The sequence below is a fragment of the Orbicella faveolata genome, unplaced genomic scaffold, assembly GCF_042242905.1.
Source record: "Orbicella faveolata isolate gen_17 unplaced genomic scaffold, um_ofav_v1 contig_4, whole genome shotgun sequence".
NCBI lineage: Eukaryota > Metazoa > Cnidaria > Anthozoa > Scleractinia > Merulinidae > Orbicella > Orbicella faveolata.
The window spans coordinates 6,145,001-6,159,197 of NW_028301569.1; the positions used below are offsets into that span (position 1 = coordinate 6,145,001).

Consider the following 14,197-nt stretch of genomic DNA (forward strand, 5'->3'; position numbering starts at 1 on the left):
TATAATTTTAGTTCCAAATTTCCTCGGTTTTGGGCTCAGTTCCGCTATTTACACTGCATTTACGCTGCATTTACTCTACTGTCTGGCGATAATGACTTTTAAATGTACAGCTGGGTGCGCGCCGGACGCCTTATTTTTTAAATATACCCAAAGAGCTAGCATCACCAATATCACGACAAGAAGCTCGCTGAGTTTACAGATTCCTCTTTACAAAACCGCCACCGGACAAATGACATTCTTCTATAGAACTGTTTTTATTTATTTACTTATTTATATATTTATTTATTTATTTAATGTTGTACCTTAATTTTGAAAAGCCCAATTGGTACGAATAAAGTATTTATGTTTATGCATATGTAAAAAGCGAATAAGCCGATATTGAATTACTTAGGCCAAAATTTTCATACTTTTCTTGCAGGAGTAAGAGTCGGGGAATGAGACTCAAGAGCATCGATGTCACCAGCATCCGCCATCCTGGAAAATTGCTTCTCCAGAACTTCATAGATCAAAAATGCCAAATGTTTCCTCTTACGTGAAATCACTAAAACGATGAGCGTGTTTGAACTCAAGGCCCTCAAATAGTCACACTGATCTAAAAGGGCTCTTTGATGTTTCCTTTAATTTGGTAACGGCATAAGAAGTGAAGAAAATGTATTTATTATATGGCTAGCTCCTTGAGCGGGGAAGATGAATCAAATGCTGCGCTGTGGTTGGCTACCCGGGCGGGGAAGATGGAGCTATCTTGCCTGCTCGGGACTACCCGCCGTGTTCCGCAAGACAAAGCTTGCTCGGTCAAGATTGCTGGATATTGGCCTCGTTCTTTTTTTTTGCGAGTTTATGGACCTCGACTCCGTCTCGGTCCATAAACACGTAAAAAAAGAACTTGGCCAATATCAGCCGGCTTGATCATGACCGAGCAAGCTTGGTCAATAACCCATATATCTTGACCTCACGCTTGGTCAATAACCCATGTATAGGGCCCATGATCAGGGCCTGTTAGCGCCAGACAGATTCTTCTACATTGAACCTGAAACACCGGACAAAGAAATCGTTCAAGATATTTGATTTCAAAAGAACAAAGTAAATTTCTCAGTCAGTAGCTTCTGCGAAAGTCCATATTTCCCTATTTCCCTTTCCTTTCCTTTTGCAATCGATTTCCTCATCAGTCAACTACAGTAAATAGAAAGGGAGCTAACCTTTATAAATATAGGTGGTTTATGGTCTAAGAAAATGCCATAAGGCTTACAGATACTCAATGTCTCCAACTATAGCTAAATATCTCAGTTACTCCTTCGGATATTACTGAAGAGAGTTTCTGCTTAAGGTAGAGAGATTATATTCTAAAAATAGCAAGAAAATCAGAGATTTCAATTTTGACTAGTGCAAAATGCGCCGCACTTCTTCACGAGAATTCGGCTGGAACAAGGGAAATTGCAATTTTGAACTATACTAACAGCAAGTGGGAACAGATTAAGCTTGTTTTATATTTACTTTAAGCAATGGATACGAAAGAGCTTCAAGGGTTTTGGAATTCAAGACAAGGAAGAATTTCTAGAGGAACTTCAGTGTACTTTCTCTGGGTTTTTATGAACAAGACAGCAATATATCGAGCATTCGGTCACAGGTGGTCTAGGAATGGGAGGAATTTATCAAAAAGACTTGAGGTAAAGCTTTTGAAAAGTTATTCGAAAATCCACGGGACCTGCAAGCATTATTATTATTATTTTTCTTTTCATTATAGAAAATCAGGAGTAAGAATATAAGTGTGATATCTGCATTCTATGGTAAAATTATAAGGCCTATAATAATTGCTATGAAGAGAGTGTTCTGACTCAACAAGCCTTTGAGCTATTTCACGTTTGACCTATCGACTTATGTTTAGGCAGCTAAGCAATGAATAATTGATTTTATTCCGTCCGGTCCTCGGAAGGTTAAGACAGACACGCCTGTGTCAATCTGTGAATAAATATATTCTTAGTTTCTAAGAAAATTTTTAAAGTCATTTTTAAATTCATTCAAAACTTAAATAAAAGTCTCTGATTCGCTTCATTGCTGGACACGATACTGGTGCGTTGAAGATTCTGACTTCCGTCTTCTTTAAATGTTGTTCCATGCTCCTTTAGTTAGATTCAAAACATGTTTTTTGGTTAAAGTTAAACAAACAAAGCGACCGCTCACTCCATGTTAAAAAACGCATCAATAATGGCATTCAGAGCAAAGTAGGTTCAGCTTTGTTCCATTTGACTTCAATAATCATAAAGGACAAGGGGAGCATTTAAAATTAATTTCTTTCAACGAAGGGTAAATTTCTAAGGAGCCTCAATCTTAAGACAGCGTGTTTTCTATTAAATTTTAATTGCAATCTTGACTGTCCAAAGTTCGTATTTAGAATGGAAAAACGGCTTTCATTGCGTCCTCCTTTTGTTAACCCATTCGATATCTGATTTGCTATTACCTAACAATTGACTCTAAACGTTTAAATGAGAGCTTCGGTTTGTTTTCCCACGTGATGTTCTCTAGAGAATTGTTCTTTTGTCCATCTCAAAATTATTCATTCATATACATGCAATTATTTAAAAATTTGAAAGCAAGAATTCTTACGAGTACCATTACGTGGTCTACAATGGGAAAAAAAACTTCCCAAGCTAAGGGGGTCTTTAGGTCCAGATGAGGTCAACTCATAACAAGCTATAGCAGAGAGCTGAGAATTGCCTTTTATATTTGTCCACTGCTTGAGGTCGCACAGAGTTTCACCCGCTCTTATTTGCAGATAAAATCTCAACATTTCAATTTTCATCAGTTAAACTGATTTCCAACCATATAATTTTCTTCGTTAGTCTCCACTACCTCTTATTTTCTCTACCTCTCGTTCTCTTTCTCTTTACCTCCCACTTAATTAGAAATTATTTGGATTCTCTGAAGAGGGAAATATTCGGGAACCCCGATGTTGTCATGGAGTACCCGCTCCAAGAAATGCATGATAGTTACCCGCAGGAATCCCGAGCAAGCGCGTACGCCGAGAATATGAATATCCGCCATTTTGTGATGTTGTTGAATGTTTTTTTGTGTAAGAGGTGAAATCGCACTTCGCGACAAATGCATTGTCCATATAAGCTTTGTCGCATGTCCTGAGGTAATCGCAATTTAGCATTTTCTTATTACTCGAGCCGTTTTGTCTTGGTTGCCAAAAGGGGCGTCATGGTGCCAGGTGTTCCTATCGTAGAGCGTGGAAACTGGGGATGAGAATGCGACGGCTTGCTTTCTTCGTCAACAACGTAGTATACAGAAATGAGAATTCTCTGTTTTGTGAAAAGCGTTTTGAAGAGAATCACGTCTCGTACGTTCATTTCACATACAAAGATGTTGATAGTTTTCGGAACGGGTCGGTCCACGAATTATATTGCTCGAAAGCCTGCCAAATAAGAAAAGTTCATATTCATTCTCACGAGATAACGAATGTGTTATGTAGGAGTTCAAACTACGAAAACACTAGCAAAAAACTATGACTACTGGCTTAAAAACAAACTATGATGCTGGGATGTACGCCTCAGAGGTTGAAAAAATGAAGAATTGTCGTAAACAGAACACTGAAGATGAAACAAACAACATGCAATTGGACAAGGAGGATACTCAACGAAGCAACTTGAACAGTAAATATCTAAGCTTAACTCTTGTATTAAAACAACCTGATTCTTTTATTTGTTTTTATTGTGTTCAATAATCTTACTTAGAATATCGCGATATGAAGTCCAAGTAAACGGTCTTAGAGCGTCCAGTTTATTTCTTTTTTTTTTTTTTTTTCGTTTTCGTTTTGCAAAAGTCTGATCATCTGAAAACTGACACGTAGGTAACAGAAATTAGAAGAGACAGGCAATATGCTGATCTCAAGAACAAGTAATAGCCCTAGAGAGGTTATCTGTGTTTCATAACTAAGTAACTATCCTTTCAAAAATGAAATGTTGTCCCCCCTTCCTCATCCAAAGCAATGTTGAAACTCAGGGGGAATTGTGGGTACACGCATCCACCATTTCAGATGGGCTGAGCGGACGGGCTGGGCAAGTGTTGTTGCATTGGCGCACTACTCAAATCTTATGGCTATTTAAGTTCAGGGCATTACAATCAGAAATTCCTTTATTAACAGTTTCACTACTCTTCCTTTATTATCTACGAGTTATTACTCAACTTGGAGTTGCTTCAGACAAATTGACAAAGGACAACGTTTTGTTTAGTTTTGTGATTACATTATTTTTTAATTTGCACATCTTTTTATAACGTCTTTTTATGTTCATTAATTTACTTATTTGAACTAATTTTCTATATTTAAACCATTCATCAATGCATGTTTGTTTCGTGGTCTCTTTTAGTCTTTAGCGTCCAAAGTTAGCAGGAGGAAGGTCGTGGCCAAGGTCATGCAAGCAATTTGCATCTCCTGGAAACAAGTTGACATTGTTGAGAGCGTCCATATCTTCTGCAAGAATACCTTGCAGCTGTGCTACGGTAATTTGCAAGGTGAGCTGTAGATTTTGCTGGTTATTCTGGACATTATTTCCCATCACTGCAAAGCTTTCAGTGAACTGACCATTTTGACGTACACAACAGCCAGCGGTCCACAATGAATTTGGAACAAAAATCCTTCCTGTATTGTCGTTCCCGATTTGACTAACGAAATCTGCATTTCCGACGACTTGGTTGTTCTGTTGCTGTTGAATTCTTACAAAGGAAGTGCCGGTTAAAAGATACAAGGTCCCAGCCGGCACCGCTTGATGACCATGCGGCTGTATGGGCCGTGTGCATTGCAATCTAGCATACTCTCGAATCCTTCCCTCAAATTGGGACCACCTGCCAGTGTTAAAATGTGGTTTTTGCGGCACAGCATTTGTGTATGTGTAAGTGGAATCATAGCGTCCCTGAGAACTCGAATAAGTCGCTGCAGGTACCAAGTGCCCCTTGTGTGTATGCCATCCAATTCGATATATTGCGTCACTTCCTTGTCTTAGGATGCCTTAAATTAAAATGTATAATCATTCAAAATTTAAGGTTCATGTTCCAAGCTTTGAGTAGGCGCTAATGCTTAATTGTTTTGGAGCTATACAGAACTGTGCACTATGGCTCTGCAGCGATATTGCACAGGAATCCAGGTTTTGATGAACCTCTAAGGGAAACAGAATTTTCCTCTCCTTCACTGTCAACGCATTATGCTAAGCATTTCATATCAATTGACGTATGACATGAATTAATCTGATTCTGATTGTTTAATCTTTAACAATTATTCTGCTAGCGCGCGTTGGATGAGATGATATCAGGAGCCATAATCGGGGACGGCGACCGTAAAGCCACCGCCAAATGATCGCAACATTTCAACACAACATTTAAGAAATAGAAAACATGTACCGCGTTTCCATCGAGTTATAGAAACACCAGTGGAAGTTTGGGAGAACGAGAAATGCTGTGGGAACACAAGCCGCAGGCGAGTGTTTCCACAGCTTTTTCGAGTTCTCCCAAACTTTCACGAGTGTTTCTTTTAGAAAACAACGCGACGAAAAAAAGGAAAACAACTTGTTAACTTTGATTATCAAAATGTAAATTCCCTTTGCTCGCGCCATCATTACGTCAGCAGCTCGTGCTAAGTTCTGTGTTTCTATCGAGTTTTAGTATAAATCCACTGGCGTTCCATCACGAATACCGTTCCCTGATTGGTTACGCTACCCACTATCTATTCTGTGATAGATAGTGAGTAGCGTAGCAGCGTGCTCCTGGTAACAAAATCACGGCCGCTTCTCGGCGTTTTCGAAGTGTGAAGAGGATTTAAATAAAGTTTTGAACGACTAGTAGATTTATACTAAAACAATTAGATTATTCGCTCTCGATTTCTATGCGCGATAGAAATAATCCGAGTTCATAATCTAATTACTTAATAGAAACTCGAATTTTAACCAATCAGCGCGCGTATTTTCTTAAGACCGTTTTCTAAATGGAAATGTTTTTGGTCCAGCATTTGCAAGCTCCGTTCTAACGATCGCAACATCGTTGGGCGCAACAGGTTGCGCGCGTTTAGCCACCCTGTTGCGACATATTGGGTGTTGAAAATCGAGCTAGCGTGTATGCCCTGGCACAACATTGTTGCACAAACCTGGCCAAACGACTACAACATCCTGCAACATCCACAACTGTTCCATGAAAAATTTGACCAGTTTCAAATCTGAGCCAAAAACACCCAGCATGTCGCAACATGTTGCAACCTGTTGCGCCCAACAATGTTGCGATATGTTGTGTTGAAATAAACTGGTAATGCAATCAAAATCAACAGATAGCCGAATCTGAATGCTATTTTTTTCTTTTGGTATTAGCATTATATGAAAATGTTTTTATAGGCACAAATTACGTATGGAGCAAAGACTATGTCAGAAACTAAGAGATTGAGACAGAGAAATAGACAAGGAGATGTTTGCTTTTCAGATACCAAGGCCTGTCTAGAGATCCCATGCCGCCTCAATGTAAACTGCGCATGATTAATAGCAATTCAAAATCAGTATTCCTGTCTGCAAGTGATATCAATATCTGGAGGTCGACTCACAAGAAAACTCACAAAATCAAATACCTCGTTATATCGATCTGAATAAAAGTCACTTAAACTGGTTAATTATGATTAAGAAAATTACAAGCCGCACCAAAGAGTATTAGTTTTCCTCTTGAAGTTTCATGGCGTTACCGGGAAGTTGCCGGGGTTAAGATGCAAACTAAACCATGGTGGCAAAAGAGGCGAGCAAAGCTTATCCCCGTAATAAAAATAATCTGATACTTAAACTCATAACTCTGATGAAGGTGGGAACATTAGGACTAGGGTGGGGGACATCGTTTTTGGGTATGTAAGTAACTTATTTACCTGGGGTTCGGCACCATGGATGCTGATGCAAGTTATTTTGAAATGTTACTGTTTGCTGGGTCAAAGTGTAGGCTGCAAACACTGCAATTCCGTCCTCTTCGTCGAACATTGTAGCGTACATGGTGTTCGCAGCCTGCTGTGGGTGCGGTTCAGGCGGTTGACAGATATATCTTATATCACCCACATTGTTGAGATCTCGTAAGCCTGCCGGTGGTTGTCCACCTACAAAAAATCGTGTGTAGCATGGCAGGGCAGGATTATTGTAAACATACTGAACAACTCTTCGGATCCCTGTGGAGTCTTCACTACAGTCTTCTTTACTCTTGTTCTCAGTGTCTAGTGTACGATCACGGCCACCTAGGCGACAAAGAAAGTGTAATACGTACTAGTTATGCAAAGCTTTCGAGTGGTATACCATGGGAAATCCCACGAGTCACTTGTATTATCTCTAGAGGCGACTGTGTATACGGAGAAAATACAACTGACAAGGGGGATATTCCATTGTATACAACGAGAGAGCGTGGCATAAGTATTTTATACCATGCCGTATAATATATAGTGGCTAATGCAATCTTGCGACATACTCACGGCGCATGACGGGAAGGTTGCATGTAATATCGTCGAATATACAACGGCTTTCCGTTATTCTGATTGGCTGCATTTTCTATGGCATGGTATAAAATAAATTATGCAACAAGAGATACAGAGACTTACTATAATTTTTTTTTTTACTTATTTATTAACTATTTTTATTTACTCGCTACTTATTAACAATTTTATTGTAAATCATAAAACTTACAATTTCCTCGATTGTGATTGGTTTACAAAAACTCCTATTTTCCACTAATTCACTTGCCAAGTTGTTATCGGACAGTTTGTTATTGGACAGTTTGTTATCGGACAGTTCAATAAGCCAATCACATTCAAAGTTATAGTTTAAATCAACCAATCACATTCAAAGTTGTAGTTTAATTAAACAATTTACGCCTCCTTTGTCAGTCTTTTAATGCAGATTTTCCCTTTCTTTCATAACTTTCCCATTCTTTTTTTCTCGGAAATTGTAATTTTTACGATTAATTAGTAATAAGACTTCGTGTCGTGATAAACAAATCGGACTCCCGTTGCGCGGTCGTCCGATTTTGTTATCACTCGTATGATTGCAGACTTAATAATACTGCTACCGTAAATACTCGCTTCTGATTGATTGGAAGCGGATCAATTTGTCTCAAGTTGTATCGATAGCTGAACAATTAAATTTTAATTTTATTGGTCACATTTGAGCGATGGAGTCGGATAAAACTTCCAGGTTTTCCGTCTCAGACAGACAAAAAGCTTCTTATGAAGAAGTAGCGGTAAGCAAAAACACCAAAAATACGTTTTCATGCGAGTTTTGTCGGTAAAATAACGCTTTTAACGTTTTGCCGTGCACTTCCTTTCCTGTGGGTCATTTATCAAAAAGTCGCCCACGCGTCCAGAGTTTTGACAGCTCTCAAGCCAATAAAATTCAACTTCATGTTGCAAACTTGGGACATGCTCGTCTTTGTGGCTCGTTTGCGAAAGAAAGAAATTATTTTAGGGAGAACTTTGGCGAAAAGTGTTGAGAAAACAAAGTTACAAAACATTGCGATAAAATGGAAAACAAAACTTTATATCATTTTGGTTCAAAATTAATGACGAAGATTAAGAGTCTACTTCACGTCGTTATGACAGATGATAGTGAAAGAAAATGGATCGGATACGAATATCAATATCAACAAAGATTTGTTGAGAGACGCGAATACGAAGGAAACAATGACGAAAAAATGCTAAATAACAAAGATAAAAAGTGATACAACAAATTATTTGCAGACAAAGACTCACAGTAAGAATTGCGAACTTTCTTACAGTTTCTCTCCACTCCCGCGAGGGGTAATAATGAGCACCATCCATTTAGTTGGTAATTGACGGGAAATTTGGCAAAATTGGCCAATCATAGCGCGCGTAGTAACTGAGGGATATAATAGAGTTGATTATCGAATTGAAGTTGATAAAGGTACGTTCTAACTTTTTCGTATTTCTTATTTTCTTGCTTTTTTAAAAATTTTTTCTTTATTATTATCATCATTAGTTTTGGGCAGCGCTGTGACCTAATAGCCCTTTTCACGGTTACCTTTGCTCATTTGCATTACAATAAAATCTAGCATGTATGTGAGGCAATTTCGGGTTATTTTGTAGTGTTAGCCCGAAATTGCCTCGCATCCACGTTGGATTACATTGTAATGCAAATGATAAAAATTAACCGTGGAAAGTGCTATTGTTCGCTGCGAGGAACCAGTCCCCTGGAGGAGTGCATTGCATGACGGGAATACACTTTACACGAGAAAGTCCAAAGAGCCTTTTGATTTTTTCCATCTCTGCCACGTGTCCACGTGACTTTGGTCACGTGGAAACGATGATATGGAGTGGATTCAGTGCACTCCTGTGTGAGACATTGCTGACTGACTGAAGACTCAAGCATTTGTAGCTATTTACGACAGGCTGTTTTTAGCATTTTATTTTGTTAGCGTCCGAGCCCTCGGTTCACGCAACTCGTTTGGCTGAAAACGTTAAAGTGACAGGTGTCAGTCACGCAGAAAATCTAAAAATGATAATAAGTGCATTAAAAAGTAACCTCTAAAGCGCATGTGCTGCGCATAAGCAAACACGTATAACTCACAACTCAATATCTCACTGTATACATACCACCATATGTCAGAGCAGGGCATCAGGCCAGATCAAATTATACTAGTAATCCCACTGGGAGTGTAATGCTTGCATTCTGTTTACGTTACACTTTATTTTTAGCATGAGAGTAGCATGTGTACATTCAGATGTATACAGGCTAGCATGAAAGCATAGTCCATTCTCTTTGACTGGTTTTCAATTCCTCTCATTTCACTGAGTATCATTTCAATCCATAAAAAAAGTAACAAACAACAGATTTCGGCTTAAAATTGGCTTAAGGACGTTCGCGCCAAAATTTTACCACTGTAAGATGATGAACTAGTTATCTCAGAAATTTAAAAAAAATGGGGGATCACCGACTTCGTTTTGGGGAGAACATACCCGGAAGAACACATAAGTCTGAAAAAATTGGCTTTGTTAGCGGACAAGGCAAAGTGTCTATAAGCCCAAAAATATTGCGATTAGATCTTTGAAGTGAGATGTTCTCTGCCAAATATTGTTTAAGTGGACCTATAAAGTGAATTTAGTCAACTGGTGAGGTTCCTTAAGGAACAAGTTCGCATTTAGCGACCATAGTTTCACGCGCCTTGCAGCCACAAGATGGCGGAATTCGATGTCCCGTGGACGTAAGTCTTAAATTTTTTTTAACTTCCCACATTGATTTTTTGTTCATTTTTGGACAGTGTGGAGATAATTGCAAATAAAATATGTTTCTGGAAAGAAAAATAGGGGTCACCGAACGTCCAAGATCTTTAAACCCAGCAAAGCTATAGCAATGGCCATCTGTCCTATGAGTGTTCATTTTATTACTTAGCGCGTGCGCTCAGGCGTGACGTGGCATGTGAATTTGCGTGCGCAGTAAGGGTGCGCAGAAACAATAAGTGCGAACGTCCTTAAACACAGAGCCGCGTAAACGTTCCAGAAATGAAATACAACTGTGTGAAAACCTGTTTCAGGAAACCCTTTTGATAAAGGGCTGTAAATACTGAAGTCCCTACAACCTAAACGCAAACCTAACATTAACAACTCTAGGGATCGTAATGAGCCGATTACAAACCAGCATATAATGGGTGCTGTCCGAGAGCAAGCAAACAGGTGTAAACCACAAAAATTAATGGTCAATAAAGGTCGAATCGGGTCAGATCGAAGCAGATCTCGCCCGATCCGTAAATTAACTGAAGTGAAAATGTATCCTGTCTACTTGATGTGTTACTCTTGCATTACACTTGTTTGGTTTGGCAGTGGATTTCTTCGCACTAAACAAGGCACAAGAGGCATCCTAGGCATAGGGCTTTTGATATAATTTTGTGCCAGTCAGATCTGCAATAGTTTAGTAAAAATGGAAGACAGTAAGGTTTCTGTTACCATGAGAAGTCCTTCCAGAGACAACGCTCGATACCATCTAAACAGTTATCGATAATTAAACGAAGAGGACAAAATATTTACAACAGAACGCTTTCATCTAAAATTTGAAAACAAAATATGAACTGCGACAACATGGAATTAATGGGGATCTAAATTAACACACCTCACTAAGAGAGAATAAGGCAATTCTGCTGCGGAAAAATTTGCCGAGGATGACATAATGGCAATCAATTTCTTATGTGATTTGAGCAGGTAAAACGTTCTTGGATTTCAAAAAAGGGGACGAATAAACCTTTTAAGATATTACATTTCAAGGCGAAGTATAACCTTTTGCGTGCTAGGAGAAAGCCTTTTTTCAATCACCATTTCTTCCTTTTAACTTCTTATGATCACACGTCTGTGAGGAGTAATTTCTAGTTGAGCACATCCTAATTTAGTTGACTATAATCTCAAAAAGATCTGCTTTTAACTACTGCCAGTCAAACGAAATTAAATATTAACATGACAACGGTTTTTAGGCCACTAATAACACTGCTGCGTTAGAGAGGGAGCAAAAATTATTTTGAAACGTTTTATAAGAACTCCATGTGAATTATGTCAATAAATGTTTGAAGTAAATAAATAGACTGTTATTGACAAGACATTTAAATATAGGAGGTAAAAATTTATTACTTCAAAAGTAGTCCTAGCAAAATATTCAAGGCGTCTGAAAGTGTTTACTTCATCTTTTAATTTTGTAAATCAGGTCTAACTTTAACCTGTCCATGCTAGAATGCGGCGATAAAAAGGTATGTATATTCTCTCGCACTCTCCCGGTTAACCTCATTCAAAAAATTCGGTCAAACTTGAATTGCCCGTATTAACAGTCTATAGTGAAACGAAATTACATCAGTTTCAAAATAGCGCTAGAGCTCTGAAAACGAGTACAGCATTCTGCGGCGAAAAAAGACCAAATTCGTAACTTTGTAGTGTATTCTTTTCTTTTTCTAGTAAATTTACTGTCTTTTTTTTCAAACATGATATGCTATGGGGTCAGTTAGAATACACCAACAAAACGTCTTACCGTTCTTCTTTCCAAGGTGAAGGCTTTCAACCACAACACTAGATGTCATTAGTACGATAATGAGAAGAGATGAAAAGCTCTTGATAACAAACGCTTCCATCTCAACAAATCACAACTGAGGGACACTGGAGAAGGCTGTAGGCAGCGGTAACTGACAAACTGCTCGGAAGACAAACTGAATGGGACAAACTGTTTTACGTTGTTTAAAACAATTTGCTCATTTTATTGGCATGGATAGATTGTCCAATCAAGAAGTGTTTAGATGATAAATCTCTTCACAATGAAGTATTAAATTTCAACCCCTCCGGGCTCCATGCTTCAGCAATTCCAGATTTTCCCTTTTTATGCGAATACACTATAATCAAGAACGATGAGTTGGTGATTGCGTGTGTATCTGTGAAGGCCTTCAAAAGGTCAAACGTTAGAGCCTTGTGTAATGTTTCTGGCAATTTTGTAACCGTGCAAAAGGGGTAAAGGAAATCTAAATCCTATTCTTATGATATCTTAATTAACACCAAACGGAGCAGGTTTCACTGTATTAGACTTGACCAATCGAAACAAAGAAACCTTTTAAGATATTCGATTTCAACAACAAAGGATTCTCTCAGGAGGTTCTGCGACAATTTACTTTCTGATGTGTTTTACTTTTGCAACCGTTTTTCTCATCAACAGAAAGGGAGGCCAACCCAACATTTAATTGTCAAATCAGGCGCCGTAAAGCTTCTGAATAAAGTACCGTTTTCTCCTTCAGATATCAGTGAAAACAATTTCTGTTTAAGTCGGAGATTAAGGTTCATTTTTTAACGATTAACAAATATCCCAGCAATAGCTGATTGTATTTCTTTTTCTAGAAAATGAGAGATTTCAATCTTCCCAAGTCAAAGAAAATTCAACACTTTATCAAAAGAACTATATGGATGGACTTAGGTTAGAACAAAGCAAGTTCAATTTTTTAACATGTTAACTCTAAATGAAGACTTAACATGTTTAAGTTAACATGTTAACATGTTTAACTTAACAAGTTAACATGGCAAAACTTTTTTTTCTGATGAAGGAGCAGGTAAAACGTTCTTGGATTTCAAAAATGGGACGAACGAACCTTTTATATTTAAAGGCGAAGTATAACCTTTTGCGTGTTAGGAGAAAACTCATGTTCTTTAACCATTTCTTCTCATCAACGTCTTATAATCAAACGTCAGTAAGAAGTAATTTCTAGTTTAGCACAGCCTAATTTAATTGACTATGATCTCGAAAAGATCGCTTTTACCTACTGCCAGTCAAACAAAATTAAATATTAACATGATAACGGTTTTTAGGCCGTCGACAACATTGTTACGTTAGAGAGGGGGCATTAATTATGTTGAGATGCTTTATGATTACTCTATGTGAAGTACTTCAATACATTTTTGAAGTAAATAAATAGACTGTTATCGACAGGACGGTTACAATAAAGGAGGTAAACATTTATTACTTCAAAAGAAGAAGTCCTAGCAAAATATTTAAGGCGTCTGAAAGTGTTTATTTCATCTTTTAATTTTGTAAATCATGTCTAACTTTAACCTGTCCATGCTGGACCGCGACGATTAAAAAGTATGTATATTCTCTGGCACTCTTCCGGTTAACCTCACTCAAAAAATTCGGTCAAACTTGAATTGCCCGTATTAACAGTCTATAGCGAAACGAAATTACGTCAGTTTCAAAATGGCGCCAGAGCTCTGAAAACGAGTACAACATTCTGCGGCGAAAAAAGACCAAATTCGTAACTTTGTAATACACCCTTTTCTTTCTCTAGTAGATTTACAGGGTTTTTTTCAAACATGATTAGATATGCTATGGGTTCAGTTAGAATACACCAACAAAACGTCTTACCGTTCGTCTTTCCAAGGTGAAGGCTTTCAACCACAACACTGGATGTCATTAGTATGATAATGAGGAGAGATGAAAAGCTCTTGATAACAAACGCTTCCATCTCAAATTTGGAAAAATGGCAAAAACAGAGCAGAACTGAGGGACACTGGAGACGGCTGTAGGCACCGGTAACAGACAAACTGCTCGGAAGACAGACTGACTGGGACAAACTGGTTTACATTGTTTAAAGCAATTTGCTCATTCCATTGGCATGAATAGACTGTCCAATCAAGGAGTATTTAGATGATAAATCTCTTCACAATGTATTACTAAAT

The 14,197-nt window shown here is 38.1% G+C and overlaps 1 protein-coding gene across 2 annotated transcripts; it reads right to left on the reverse strand.

Annotated features, from left to right (window-relative positions):
* Positions 1 to 3,776: 3,776 nt before the first annotated feature.
* Positions 3,777 to 14,187, reverse strand: LOC149101252 (uncharacterized). 2 transcript variants are annotated; one of them, XM_089276295.1, is made up of 3 exons: positions 13,884 to 14,187; positions 6,884 to 7,240; positions 3,777 to 5,002 (listed from the first exon to the last, which is right to left on the reverse strand). In XM_089276295.1, exons 1-3 carry the CDS (start codon positions 13,981 to 13,983, stop codon positions 4,368 to 4,370), a joined length of 1,092 nt encoding a protein of 363 aa, XP_089132421.1. In that variant the 5' UTR covers positions 13,984 to 14,187; the 3' UTR covers positions 3,777 to 4,367. The 2 variants fall into 2 exon arrangements, with proteins under 2 accessions (XP_089132421.1, XP_089132420.1); XM_089276294.1 differs by lacking the exon at positions 13,884 to 14,187 and adding an exon at positions 12,015 to 12,437.
* Positions 14,188 to 14,197: the final 10 nt, after the last annotated feature.

Excerpts from the sequence above, each read along its gene's own strand:
- LOC149101252 (XM_089276295.1), bottom strand. The coding sequence starts at position 13,983 with ATGGAAGCGTTTGTTATCAAGAGCTTTTCATCTCTCCTCATTATCATA. Across the intron at positions 7,241-13,883 it reads TCACCTTGGAAAGACGAACG|GTGGCCGTGATCGTACACTA; the intron begins GTAAGACGTTTT and ends TTTGTCGCCTAG. Across the intron at positions 5,003-6,883 it reads TCCATGGTGCCGAACCCCAG|GCATCCTAAGACAAGGAAGT; the intron begins GTAAATAAGTTA and ends TTTTAATTTAAG.